This window comes from Hyperolius riggenbachi, chromosome 6, assembly GCF_040937935.1.
Source record: "Hyperolius riggenbachi isolate aHypRig1 chromosome 6, aHypRig1.pri, whole genome shotgun sequence".
Lineage (NCBI taxonomy): Eukaryota > Metazoa > Chordata > Amphibia > Anura > Hyperoliidae > Hyperolius > Hyperolius riggenbachi.
Window position 1 is genome coordinate 288,793,771 of NC_090651.1, and position 15,109 is coordinate 288,808,879.

A 15,109-nucleotide genomic window follows, 5' to 3' on the forward strand; every position below is an offset into this window, starting at 1 on the left:
GTTCACAGTACAGGTATGCAGTGGTGGGTTCTCAGAACAGGTATGCAGTGGTGGGTTCACAGAACAGGTATGCAGTGGTGGGTTCACAGAACAGGTATGCAGTGGTGGGTTCACAGAACAGGTATGCAGTGGCGGGTTCACTGAACAGGTATGCAGTGGTGGGTTCACAGAACAGGTATGCAGTGGTAGGTTCACAGAACAAGTATGCAGTGGTGGGTTCACTGAACAGGTATGCAGTGGTGGGTTCACAGTACAGGTATGCAGTGGTGGGTTCACAGTACAGGTATGCAGTGGTGGGTTCACAGAACAGGTATGCAGTGGTGGGTTCACAGAACAGGTATGCAGTGGTGGGTTCACAGAACAGGTATGCAGTGGTGGGTTCACAGAACAGGTATGCAGTGGTGGGTTCACTGAACAGGTATGCAGTGGTGGGTTCACAGTACAGGTATGCAGTGGTGGGTTCACAGTACAGGTATGCAGTGGTGGGTTCACAGAACAGGTATGCAGTGGTAGGTTCACAGAACAGGTATGCAGTGGTGGGTTCACAGAACAGGTATGCAGTGGTGGGTTCACAGAACAGGTATGCAGTGGCGGGTTCACTGAACAGGTATGCAGTGGTGGGTTCACAGAACAGGTATGCAGTGGTGTGTTCACAGAACAGGTATGCAGTGGTGGGTTCACTGAACAGGTATGCAGTGGTGGGTTCACAGTACAGGTATGCAGTGGTGGGTTCACAGAACAGGTATGCAGTGGTGGGTTCACAGAACAGGTATGCAGTGGTGGGTTCACAGAACAGGTATGCAGCCAGGGACAAGCTAAGCCTAACTAATCTTTCCCTATGAGAGAGAGTGTGCAGCAGCTCGCCCTACTCTCACTAATGCAGGCACACGAGTGACCGTAATGGTCGCCGCTGCCTGCCTTTTAGTAGGGGGGAGTGGCTCCAGGGGCTAGTGTAGCCTAATTGGCTACACTGGGCCTGCTGACTGTGATGTAGAGGGTCAAAGTTGACCCTCCATGGTGCATTATGGGGCAAACCGAACTTCCGCAAAGATTCGCCTGCGGGACGCGAACGCGAACCACGGAAGTTCGCATGGAACCGTTCGCAGGCGAACCGTTCGGCCAAACTCTACTTACTGGATGGGGAAAATGTGCCCAATCTCACAAAATTTGAACATATAGTCCTGTTGACCTCTGATCTGGGGCAAGGGTATGCAATCTATGTTCTCAGCAGAGATGTCCCTTTATAGCTTCCACAGCTAAGAACCATCAAGCATGTTTACAAGGCTTAAAGTGGACCCAAACTAAAAATACAAGATTTCAGAAATAAAATATATTTTCTAAATGATAATAATAAATAGCAGCCTTTTTTCAGCTGCATGATGACAAATATAAAATATTTTACATATAATGGAAAAATCCCTCCCTTCCTTTCATTTTGCCGGGACAGAAACTGGCAAACTGGTGAGTAGCAGGTGTCAGGCAAAGAAGGAATTGCTAATGGCTGCCACCTGCATAACCCTAGTTAAGAACAGAGAAGGGTGAAAAGCAGGCACTGAAATGCTCATAGGCTTGAAGAAGTGTTTATTTATCTTTGTATGTGTCAGAGTGTTGCAACTAAATATTTTGAATTAAAAAAATGTTTGGTTTGGGTCCGCTTTAAGGCTATGGCTGTATAAACAATGTTTTCTCTGCTCAAATTCAACCCTTAACCAATGAAAACCACTGAAAGTGGAAAATCAAGTATCTGACTACACAAAGTTTAAGCACTTTCTCTCAAGCAATTGAAATCACCCATATATCCCTGGCCTTGGATGATGTCATTATGTTTATTGACATCATCCAACATAATGACCTACAAAGTTTCAATAATAATTGTCCTCTAAATTTGCGTCAAGAGCTGTGACTACATTTACCATAACCGTTACAATTTTTAGATTACTTTTTAGTGAAAGAGGTTTTACCCTATGCTATACATCTGAGATTTCTGCCTATCTTGTCCTTTTTTATGTTTCTTTGAATTAATATTTACTCATAATGTCCTATACTATTTTTTTAAATAAAATATTACATAGAAAACTATCTGAGGTAAGACTTGTTGCCAGCAGGTGGCACCTAAGAGTAAATCATTAAACTATCTGCAATGAGGTTTTACAGCCCTGCTGCTATGAGATTAGCAAAGCAGAAGATTCCAATACTGTCTATTTTAGCATAAATATATGTACACGTGCCCAACCACTGACACCTGCAGGGGTCGGAACTCTATCCCTGGGTCAACAATTCAATGCAGAGTTCTGTACAGACGGGTCACAAACCTGTAGGGTAACAATGCCTTCTGTTGCTATGGAGGGGTTTGGATGGATGACATGCAGGGAATGACGAAGCAGCATAGAGCAGAAAGGATAAGAAAGGAGAACAATAAACTTGGCTGCTGCTTGGGAGAGATGGAATCTGGAGCCAGGGTATGCAATATGTGTTCTCAGCAGAGATGGCCCTTTATAGCTTCCCCAGCTAAGAACCATCAAGCATGTTTATGAGGCTTAAGGCTATGGATGTATAAACAATGTTTGCCCTGGTCAAATTCAACCCTTAACCAATGAAAACCACTGAACGTGGGGAATCAAGTTGCTGACTACACAAAGTTTCATCTCTTTCTATCAAGCAATTAAAATCACTTATATATCCTAAGCCTTGGAGTGGTGAATTTTGGCATGCAGAGTAAGCTCTGCTTTCTTAAAAATACACTTAACTCTGTAAACAGAGTCTTGTGCCAAAATATGGTATTAACCACTTGAAGTGTACCTGAGATATCGTAATAAAAAGATTTGATACTTACCCAGGGCTTCCTCCAGCCCCATGAGCCTCGATGGGCCCTTTGCTGTCCTGGGAAAGTATCAAATCTTTTTATTACAACATCTCAGGTTTACATTAAGCACCAGAAGTCTCTGGCCCCTTAGAGACCTTCCTGGTAGAAAAAGGGGGTTTACCGACGTCATGCTGCACAGACCTGTCTCTCTCCCCATTCGCGCTGCTCTCCCATCATTGCAGCCCACTCGCTCTGCTGTCGGTATGAGATAGTCAGGGGCCAATTTCATTGGATCATGACCCTGTGATCACAGTGAGCCAATCACAGTGATCACAAGGTCAGGAGCCAATGAAATCGGCTTCCCTCTGGCTTATGGAGCTCTGCTGTCTTACCAACAGCAGAGCAAGTGGTGAGATTGGCGATAGCTGCGGGAGCGCGTGGCATAGTAATTAAAACCTACAACCTGGCAGGAATAACAGGCGCCAAACAGGACATAGATTTCAATTACCGTGGTCAGGAAGCAGTTAAATTGTTGTTTGCAAAAAAGTAGAAGTAAATAATAACACATCAGTTTCTAATCTTGTAAACCTTCCAATAAAGTAATGAAATACAATTTACAGAAAAGCAAAACAGCTTTTCTTAAGATGTTTTGGCTTTCTCTTAAGAAATGTTTTGGCCTTCATTTACGAAAGCAGATAAACAATCTACACAGTGTACTAACCTTTAGCAGCCAGCCAGAAATCATTTACATTTTTCTGACTACTCTAAATAAATTGGATTCTAAGTGCTACTTAGTGCCCATAATTACTCTTATTATATGTCCCTTTGTCTTCACTTAAGCTCTTCTATAGTTTACGACTCGCACAGATACACCCGCAGTTTAGCTAATTCAGGGTAATTAACACTGTGTGTGCGAGCGCATCTCTAACATCTCATCGCTACCATGAAAATGTTCATTCTTGCTGTTGATGTAGTGCAGGAACTGGAAATTAACCCTGACATGTTCTTCAATCAGGAATTTTCTCTGCAGCGCTTCGACAGCCCGCTGGATGAACGGGTGAACATCCTGAGTTTTTCTATGTTCAATCACTCACACAGCTACTTTCAGGAATTCACACAGATACTCCAGCAGTCCTGGGAAGAGAACTGTGATCACAGCCCTTTCACCGGACCAGCAGTAAGTAGCGCCTGGCTCACACATTCCATGTTTACTGATCTAAAGTGGACTTGAACTCTTGCATAGGACACAAGGAAAACAGAGAAATGCACCCTGTGTGTTTTTAGAGAGAAGAGCCTGTCTAATCCCCCCTCATCTTCAGGAAATCACAAGTGTAAACACAGGATGTTAACCCTTTGTCTGCTTCCATGAAAACAGGAAGTAGAGACACTGCAGATTTATTGCAGGAGTTCTGTAGGCTGTAAAACAGAAATGTTTTTCTTTAAAGGTTATTAGGCTGTTGCTTATTTTTTAGTGCAGAGAGAAAGTTCTGAGTTCAGGTCCGTTTTAATGCCATGTAAGGTGGAAACCATACTGAAATGATACTGTACATCTTCCTCATTAGTGAGTGCTATTGAAATATACAGTTTATCCATATATCCAAATTGGTTTCAGTTAACGTATGTAAGTCTAAAATGGATAACCATATGGTTCTGCTATAGTTTGAATGTATTTCTACAGATTTGAGAACATTCAGAGGGTACCTTCTCCAGCATATCTCTTCTTCACAACACTACTTCTGTTATCTTATTTGTAGTACTTGGTAGTTGGAAGTCCAATTATTAAAAAAAAACTAAAACAATGGTTCTCATAAAGAACCCATTTATTCCTATTGTTATGCTAAAATATAATACTGCAGAATGACCTGAATATTGTTCATAAAGTTGAAGAGAAATCGAGAGCCCAATATGGTGTAGTATGTCAAAATTGATTGGATAAATGAAACAGTGAGATGGTAATACTCACAAACACGGGTTACCACCTAGGTAACCACTCATTAGGCAGGTGAGGAGATTAGACCTGTCCTCACTCAGGATTAAGAAGTCGCTCTCTGTAGATAGGAAGAAAGGGGGTAGATCACCCCTCCACCTGGGGTGGACTCAAATATATTGGTAGGTGAACAGAGGCGCCAGAAGGATAAAAGTACATAAAATTTTTAAAAAATTGCTGGGAGGAAGTGGTGGACTCGCCTCCGTTAAAGCAGACACCAAGGACTGTAAATATATAGATATACACATTTATTGAAAATACCCCAAAGATGCTATATATTGTTCATGTACAGTACATAGTTTAAAACAGTGGTCCTCAAACTAAGGCCTGCAGGCCGAATGCGGCCCCCCAAGGCTTTTTCACTGGCCCCCAAACACAATGCATAACTTATAGATGCGGCCCACTGCACCTTTAAATATTGGCGACCTGCATATAAAATAGCAGTGCTGGCACCACCCATCCACATACTGTGGAAGCCAGTGAGCAGTAATTCGCTGGCTTCCAATCCAATTCTGCATCAGGTGACACTGCTGTCCAACTGGACGGCACGTTGTCACCTGGGTATGCTTCACTGTCTGGTGCACAAAGACGTTCATCGGACGCCGCATGACTGAATGGCTGCTGCTGGGAGTTCTCCTCCTGGCATGATTCAGGGAAATCAATACCTAGATTCAATGGAATGTTTTTCAACATAATTTTATGTATATCCCAGCAGTCTGACGTATGCTGACCCGGCCCTTGGCCGATAAAGTTTGGGGACCCCTGGTTTAAAGGAAACATAAGGTGAGGCCAGTATGGAGGCTGCCATTGCTGCTTGCACTGATCACCTGCCTTCCATATTGTTAGTTACTGTCCCTGAAGAAGAATGCTCACAGTGAAAAGGTATTACCTGCACACCCTTTGTTTAGGTCAAATATTAGTGAGTGGAGAGCTCTAGTCTGGTGTTTAGTGTTATTGACAACACCCCCTTGTTAATCCATAAGAAACACAAAGAGATTGGCACTTTCACAAGTGCTGCCTACACAAGTCGATATTTCAGGCCACGACAGTCCCTTCTTCAGGGCAAATGAGTCGCAACATTAAGCATCATTGCCATTCTATTACCAGCAAGTGATGTGGTCCATCTGCTGGCTGCAACACTTTTTAAGCGTATGTTAATAGCAGTTTCCATGTTCACCTCATTCAATAAAATGACAATACTACATAGAATAGAACTACACAGAATACACACAAAGCAACAATTTCAGTTTCCGTGAGAAGTCTCTTTAAAATAGTAATGCATTTAAAATTGGTCAGTGCATTGATTAACCTAACCTGACATATGCAAAAGTCCAGCAGATATGAGTATACCTGGGGCAGATCCCTGACTAGGTAATGTATGCAGATGTTTCCAACAGTAACAGTTTTCTACTGTGTTAGCCATAAAAACTTCAGAACAAGGATACGATCATATAAAAGAAGAAATAATAATGACATGCAAAACTATGTACATAAAAGGTGCACAATTGTATGTAATCAGATGACTTGAGTGTATTTTTACTATTTTACATATAATTCTCCATGTAAGGCACCAATAAAATATGAAAATTTGCTGAAGCAGTCCTTTGACAAAAAGGAATAAGATATTACATGTGTCTACTGAAAAAAAAAATCAGTTAATTCCTTTATTTCAGCCTTGCAGTTGAATATTTCTTCCATCCTCCATCCTGAAGGGCAAATGATAGCAGTTCATTAATGTAACTAGTAAGAGAGTTCCTTCATTTACATAAGTCTCCTCCAAGAGGCACATAATGTTATAAAATCCATATCAATAATTAATGCTTAATATACATTTAATATGGTGCTACAGAACATTTCACAAGTAGTGCGATGCATTCTATGACTTTTTGGGCAGCACATTCATACATACTTACCCTGTTTGCCCAAAATAAGACAGGGCCATATGCAATTCACTTTTTCACCTGAGTTTTCTCCTAGGTGATATTTTCACAACTTGTAAATAAAAAGCCTTTACACCCCCAGCAAGCAAACAAATACTCAAACTAAATTTTACAGTACCTTTTCACCTACTTTTCGGTACTTTTTTAGTTGAAAACTGCTGGAAAGTTATTTTAAATCGAAGGTGAAACATGATCTTCTAGGAGAAAACTCAGGTGAAATAGTGAATTGCATATGGCCCAGGGTCTTAATTTTTGCTCCAAAAGATGCTTCAATGCATTAGGGATTTTTTTTCAGGATGGTCTTTTTTTTCATTAACTACTATATATATTTTATTCTAGTATAAAAAGTCAACATTTATTTAAGCATAGTGTCCAGTCAGCCTACATGTAAAGAAATAAGCAATGCAGCAGGACAGACACTTTCTCATAGACAAAATAAAAGATTATAGTGTGGTTCAACCCTAATATATCAACAAATTAAAGTACAGACAATCATAACAATGGTTTTTTTTTTTAGAACCAATGCTTTTTCTTATGATTTATTCTTTCTTTACAGTCTCTCCAAATCATGGACACAACATGTAGATACAAAGACCGAACTTCCACTTCACATAAAAAGATAGTCTGACACGTGTTTCGCGGCCAACAGCCGCTTCCTCAGAGGCCCATCGCATACTTTTTATGTGAAGTGGAAGTTCAGTCTTTGTATCTACATGTTGTGTCCACGATGTGGAGAGACTGTAAAGAAAGGACAGACACTTTACCAAGGAAAGGAAACAATTAGGAAAGCAAACACATTTATATACCGCCCTTTTGGTGCACCAGATGTCAATAATAGTTCTGGAAAAAAAATAGCCCAGAGGTATTTACGAATAGGTTCTGGATATGTACATTGAAAAAGCAGCAAATTTCACAAAAATATCTCACCCACACAGATCTGCTGGTTTAATCAGTGTCGAACCTCACTAGCGTCCAGAAGTAGCAACAATACTCTAATATATTGTACTATGAATGCTGACTAGGGCTTATCTTTGGGGTAGCGCTTATATTTTGAAAATCTGGAAAAATACAGAAAAGTAACACTAGGGCACCTACAGGGTAGGTCTTATTTTTGAAGAAACATGGTGCATGTTCATACATACAAAGCTTTTAAGACTTTACATCTTTAATTTAGCATGGCCAGTGAATGGACAGGTCTTTCGCTAAAGATTTTTGTTTTAAGATAAACTTAACTGCTCAATAAGTTTATGGTTTTCTAAAGTCTGAAGAGCTGTAAAAAATAGGTAAGTATTATTTTGGATCAGAATCATTTGTGGAGGAATTTGTAGTACACAGACAATATCAATCTAGCCCCTAGGGGAGTTGTATACCCTCAGGAATCTCTTGTATCAAAACATCATGAAGAACAAGAAGAAAAGTTTTTACAGCAAAGTGTGACCTTTACAATAATGAACATCACGTTTTATAAGAAAACCCTGAAAAATACCAACACCTATAAAAACAGACAAATCCAATTGTGGCAAGCAACACCTATCATAATGACTAACGTGCTGCAGGCATATTGCTCATTATGGTAATGATAATACAACTGTCTTTGAAAGACTCATCACAATATTTGCTTTTACTGCATTAGCATATCCAATCATAGCAACATCTAGTACATACTGCACTGAGGAATATAATATTATTGGCTTTCTTTCTGACAGTATATTATACCTCAAAATATGAAAAATAGAACTTTTCAGTTATTGGGAAGGAAAAAAAAAAAGTAAATATTTTATGGCAAAAAGTTGTACCAGAAAGTAAATTAACTATGTAAGGAAAAAATAGAGTATACTCTTCCAAACTACTAGTTTTAGAATGCCCCTTCTTACTCCACTGGTTCTAGTACCTTTGTATTGCAGATTGTATTGCAGATTGCTGTATTAAAGTATAGGTGTTACACTATAGTATCTGGTGTTTAAAATGCATAATATCAAATTATTCCTTCCGGCCCAGGTTGAGCAGAGTGTATACAATGCCATATGTCTACTTATAAATAGGGTAAAAGGGGCACTATGGCAAAAAAAACTGTAACATTTAAAATTCATATTAACACATACATACACTGTACATAGTACAATTGTCCAAGAACAAATGCACTATCTGTTGCTTCCAATGTAGCTGTCCCAAAGGGCTGGTTCACACTGCAAGAGCTTTTTCTAAGCGCTTGTGATTTTAAAAGCTCTTGCTACTGTAATGCTATGTGTGGGCTCTCACTTGATTTTTGTTTGTTTTTCTTTCCAGAATATTTGTACTTTGGTATTGATTGTTTTTGCCCTCAGGTTTAAGGGCCCTTTTCCACCAGCGCGTTTGCGCTGGCTGAATCGCAAAAACGCAAACCGCTAGCGATTTTACAATCGCTACGGTTTGCTTTTTAACATAGGAATCGCGGTAGGTCATTTCCACTACCGCGATTAGTTTTTGTCAGGAACGCGAACGCGCGGCGGAGCGATATTTGCCGTGATTTTGCTATGCAGTGCATAGCATAGCAAAATCGCGGCGGCGAACGTCGGGGAATCGCCGGTAATTGCGATTCAGCAATCGCTAGCGTTCAGCGTGAACGCTAGCGATTGCAAGTGGAAAAGGGCCCTAATGCTGGTTCAGAGCCCATCTGAGAGCATGCTGTTCAGTTAAAATCATCCATCTCTCCTGGCAGAAGGATTTGAGGACTCAAGTGAGTGCACTGATGTATTCATAGAGTCTTTGATAAGCAGTACCCTAAAATACAAAGGGTTTTGTCCTGGCCAAGAAAATAGATTGTAAAGCTTCATACACATGGACTACCGTTGTTGCTGTTGCTAGCACACAGGAGACATGTGCGCAACAGCTCGCCGACAGCTCCGCCTGAGCGACAGCTGTCTACACGTCTCTGCCCAATGGGCAGAGACGCGGCGGAAGCTGTCGCCAAAAGTTTCGTTCCCCCCACCGGAAGCTCCCTTCTGGCTGTGGGTAGCTGTCGCTAGTCCGCACATGCACACGCAGAACGCGTGTCAGACTAGCGACAGTTGCGGAGAAAGAAGTTGCCGGCGATTGAACTTTTCAATCGCACAGCACCTGCTGTCTCCGGCGACAGATCGGGGTGCGCACCTCATACACATGGGGCAACTGTCGCCCAGACATGCGCGTGCCACGTGTTTGTGGCGTCAGTTGTGCCCCGTGTGTATGAGCCATAACAGTCCCTGGTGAGGCAACTGAACTTAGTCCCTCCTTGTTTGTTGATATATTGTATTGTTACAAGGCTGTCAGTTTGGCCAAGAATTGCCTACTATTTCACGAATGAATAAAAGGTAACTTAATTCCTTCTTAAAGGATACCTGACATCTTGGATTTAAAGGGTACAGAAGAAATGAGGGTTAAACCATCTCTCATCATACTGAAAACCCACGCACCAAGCTTTGCATGCATAACTTTATATTCCTGCAACTTCTAGATGGGTTCACATTTTCTACTATATAATGGTATAATGAGTTTGCTGGGAAATGTAGTTTAGCATTTCCCAATTTAGCATTTATTGTTCTTCTTACGTTGGGTTTCATAGGGTCACACCTGACTTGCCCACCAGCTGCATCTAGTTGGGGGAGGAAAAGGGCTGTAGTAAAGTTTGCAAAGCCTACTCAGGCATTCAATCCACCATTTTGTTGGTAGTCAGAACCCACCAAAAAGGCATATATGGCACATCACCGCCCAGTCACTTTGGCGCAGGGTGAGCCGAAAGATGGCTCACCCTGCTGCCGGAGAAATTCCAGGTGGCATTAATTACTATTACTAAAAGTAATTTGGCAATTGCCAGAACCTCAAATTACCACTGCAGGTTATAGCATTAGTGCTACAGCGGAGCCTAATTCAGGGGATACAGAGCGCGTGACGTGCGCCAAGAAGCCTATCCAAATAGGTGTGACGTGCCAATGGGTTCAGACCTCTTTTCCCAAAGAGCTCACAAGTTCCAGCATAGTAAACAGTGAAGGACTCAGCACCATTGCGTCTCTTTCAAGTCGCTTGAAATTGCTCTTTTGTCAATCCATAAGTCCATAGCAGAACAAACGTATACGAGTTAGTACGCCACTAGTGAGTTGGGCTGCTGCCACTCCTATTCCCACCAGCATTAAATACTATTACCCCTCTGAGTTGGAGCAACTTGGAGGGAGAAATAATTTGGGGTCCAGCGATTGCTGGAACCCCGAATTACCCTTGCGAACTATAGATCAGTGCTATAGCAGCCCTCAGCTCAGACGTTCAGCGGCAAAACCACCTGATTTTGCTATGAAATTATGTATTGACAAATAAAAGAGCAATTTAACTACTTGAGGACCCTGAGCCTACACCCCTTTAGTGACCAGGCTATTTTTTCCTAATTAGGCCACTGCAGCTTTAAGGCCCTGCTGCAGGATTGTCCAACTCAGCATACAAATGATTCCCCCTCCCCCACTTTCTGCCCACCAACAGAGCTTTCTATTGGTGGGCTCTGATCGCTGCCGGGGTGTTTGTTTATCTGTAAATATTTATCTCTTTTATTTTTAATAAAAAATGTGTTTTTTTTTTATTCCCTGGATCCTTCCCCCCGCCAGCCAATCATAGTGATCAGCTCTCATAGACATCAGCCTATGAGAGCTGGTCACTTCTTGCAACTCCAGAGGGGACAGCCGTGTCACACAGCCGTCCCCAGTACAGTGTCTAACAGTCCCTAGCGGCGATCGCCACTGGGAGACTGATGACGGAGTGGAGCTCTGTCATGCAAGCGCATCTCCTGCAAAACACACCCCCAGGGCTGCACGCTGATGTCCTGGGGCTGCTGCTCCGCTCACGCCCATTGGCGTAAGGCGGACATTAAGAAGTTAAAGCAGCCTAAAGAAGAGTCCCTAATTGTTTACGCCCACTTTGCTTCTATAAATGTATTATCTTGACCAATAAACCATACAACTGTTAGGCCCTGTACACACTGACTGCGTTGCACTGCAATTTAAAATCGCATGCAATTTTTAATTGCAAAGCCTTCATGAAAATAAAAAAAAAATCACATCACACCATTGTGTACAAGCCATCAGGATTTTCATGATTTTTCAAAAGACCTTACGCATGCGATTTTAAAAACACAGCGCAACGCAGCCAGTGAGTACAGGCCCTTCGAATGTGTGCTGTTGATTAGTATAATCACAAAAGTATAGCACAAAGAATGAGGCCATAGCTGCTTTAAACTGAGACAATTTAGTATCACACAGAGAAATTATACTGAGAATATTTAGTATCATAGAAACATTTGCTTACTGCTTACATTGTCCTCTCTAAAGGATCAGGCAAAGAGAAACTATCATCCAAAAGCTATACCAATATTTTGACAATTTAGCTACTGCCAGTTCTAACATGAGGACTCTACCCCAAGGGTAACAATCTGTAGGATTGGCGAGATAAATTGTATAAACTCTATTGCCTGCATTTTTGTTTCAGGGTTTTTTTATTTCCATTCAGCCTGCATGACTTCTATTCTTCCTATTTTTGTTTGCGAAGATTTGTTCCTTTGAATATGCAACGCTATTGTTAAAAGCCTTTAAAAGATGGGATATTTTCTGCAAAACAGACAATTTCTGTGTATTCAGATGGACTTTTCAGATGTGTCTGAGCACAATTATCTTTCAAAAATGCAGTCTTTAGAATCAGTCCTGAGACAGGGAGAGAAAAAAGTGATGACCGTTTTTCTAGCCCTTGAACAGAAAGATGCAGAAAAATACTTTTTTTTTTCTGACAGGTATTTATCATGCCCCTTTAAGCCACTTAAAGTGAACCTGAGGTGAAAATAAACCAATGAGATAAATAATTGAATGTATCCTCCTACTCCTAAAATTACTTTTTTTTAGATCGCCCGTGGTTTTATTACATATTTAAAAACATTACAAAGTAGATTAAATGTTTTGTTGCCTCTGCTCAATAGCAGCCTAATAAGTGTCCCAGAGTTGGAAAAAGGTCAAAAGTTCATGCATTTTATCTCCCTTTGCTCTCAGAAGTTGTATTGTGCCAGGAAAACTTTTATGGCTGTAAGAAGCTTACCAGTGATGTTTACTATATAGCCGACAAGGTACCAACAAGTCAGAAGCTGTCACTTCCTTGCATGAAAAATTAACTATTTCAGGCACCAAAATAAAACAAGTAAAATAGCCTAGTTATGAATATGTTTTTCACTGTACATACACATGTTTATCTCATCATGTCACATGTCACCTCAGGTACACTTTAACCCACTGGACAGGGACAGATGAGCATATTTGGCAAATATGAGTATCACAACCATAAGGCAAGTATTGTTTGTACTGAGAACAAAGGTGCTGCCTAGACTTTCTTTTCTTTAACCACTTGCCGACCGCACACTCATACCGTGCGGCGGCAAAGTGGTAGCTGGAAGACCAGCGACGCACATCTGCGTCGCCAGGTGCCTCCCTAATTAATCAGGAAAGGCCGCTCGCGTGAGCGGCCATTTCCTGTTAAATCACGGAGCGGGTCTCCGTGAATAGCCTGCGAGCCGCTGATCACGGCTCGCAGACTAAATGTAAACGCAGGAGACATTTGTCTCCTTTGTTTACATTGAACGGCGCTGCTGCTACAGCAGCGCCGTAAGGCAGATCGGCGATCCCCGGCCAATCAGGTGCCCCCCCCCCCCCCCGCAACACCCAAGCAGGCAGGAGCGATCAGACCCCCCCCCCTGCACATCATCCCCATAGGGGGAAAAAAAGGGGGGCGATCTGATCGCTCTGCCTGCAACCTGATCCGTGCTCGGGGCTGTAGAGCCCACCCAGCACGGATCATAAAAAACAGCGCTGGTCCTTAAGGGCGGGTAAAGGCTGGGTCCTCAAGTGGTTAAACTGAGAATCAACGTTACATTGATTTTAGGATCGTGACATTTGCAAATAAACAAACTTGAATCAATATCTCTCTGTACTTGAAACCGAAGAAGCTGTTTGTACATACAGTATGTGTCCAAATGTTAAGACAATGAAGAGAATTCAGTGTATTTACAATTGAAAGCATCATTAAACCTTAGTACAAAGAGTATGCTATTTTGCTATGAGAAGACAACAAAAGTATGCATTTGGGGGGTGAAAAAAGCAGCAGCAATAGCATATATAGCCCAAATAAGGGAACACAAGAAAATATCATGGAATGAATTGGAATGAAATGGACATCAGGGGCACTGACCTCACTCGGCATAGTGGCTGGTGTTAGAGGGACTGTATTTGGCAACTTAAGAGAAATCTAAGCACTGTCATGTCTTATGTGTATCAGACAGTACTACCCAAGCTTGGTTGCATAATGTAATGATGTATACAAAGACAGACAAAAATGGAAATAATTCTCTGTCAAATATGTTAGTGTACCTGAAGAAACATGATGAGATAGATGTATATGTACAGTGCCAAGTACAAATAACTAGGCTGTTTTCATTTTCTTTTCTTCTGCCTGAAAGAGGTACACTTTCAGGTATGCAAGTTTCTCTAGTCATACTATAGCATAATCCTCATGGGTAAGGAATTAAAGCCATAAATCGTTTACCTGGAAGAGAGCAGCTTCTGAACATGGGGGCGGGGGGGGGGGCAGATAAAAAAAGGTCAGTAGTTTATATATTTTAGCTTCTGAAGCACTGCAAGTCTGTGCCAGTCAATACATTAGACCTATTTTTTAGTTTTCAAAAGAAATTAAAACTAAAAAAGTAACTTTGAGGGGTAGGAGTATAGATGCAATTGTTTATCTTATCTGTTTATTTTTACCTTGGGTTTCCTTCAAGACCTTTATTACACCAAATCAATCCTGGCAGATAGAAAAAAGTTTGAACCCATATACTGTGTGGATATTCTTGTACACAATGACAGCATTTGTTGCATCTTAAATGCTGCCACCATGTGCTTAAAGAAACCCTGCAATAAATAAAACCTCCCCTGGGGGCTACTCACCTTGGGTGGGGGAAGCCTCCAGATCCTATTGAGGCTTCCCCCGTCCTCCTCAGTCCCACGGTGGCGGCGAAAATCCTCCCGGAATGGCGGCGATGTAAATATTTACCTCCCTGGCTCCAGCGCAGGATCGGCTCTCTGCACGAAGAGATAGGCGAAAATAGCCGATCTCCGTCGGGCCACTCTATTGCGCAGGCACAAGTCTCCAGTAAAGCGGACCCGACGGAGATCAGCTATTTTCGCCTATCTCTGTGCGGAAAGCCGCAACAGCACCCCTGCTGGAGCCAGGAGAGGTAAATAAATCAGCGCTTGTCAGGTTTGTCGAGGGAGGATTCTGGGACTCTTCGGGGGAGCCAGCGCTGGACTGCCTGCAGCTACAGGAGTGGGGGAAGCCTCATTGGGACCC

At 42.0% G+C, this 15,109-nt stretch overlaps 1 protein-coding gene across 2 annotated transcripts in view; it reads left to right on the top strand.

The window, feature by feature from the left end:
• GRIK4 (glutamate ionotropic receptor kainate type subunit 4) overlaps positions 1-15,109 on the top strand; it is a 531,391-nt gene that overhangs the window by 397,893 nt on the left and 118,389 nt on the right. The window contains exon 8 of one of the 2 annotated variants that reach the window (XM_068241000.1): positions 3,819-3,980. In XM_068241000.1, the coding sequence (XP_068097101.1) occupies positions 3,819-3,980 (162 nt within the window). The remainder of the gene's footprint in view (positions 1-3,818; positions 3,981-15,109) is intronic. The other variant, XM_068241001.1, reaches the window with a different exon arrangement.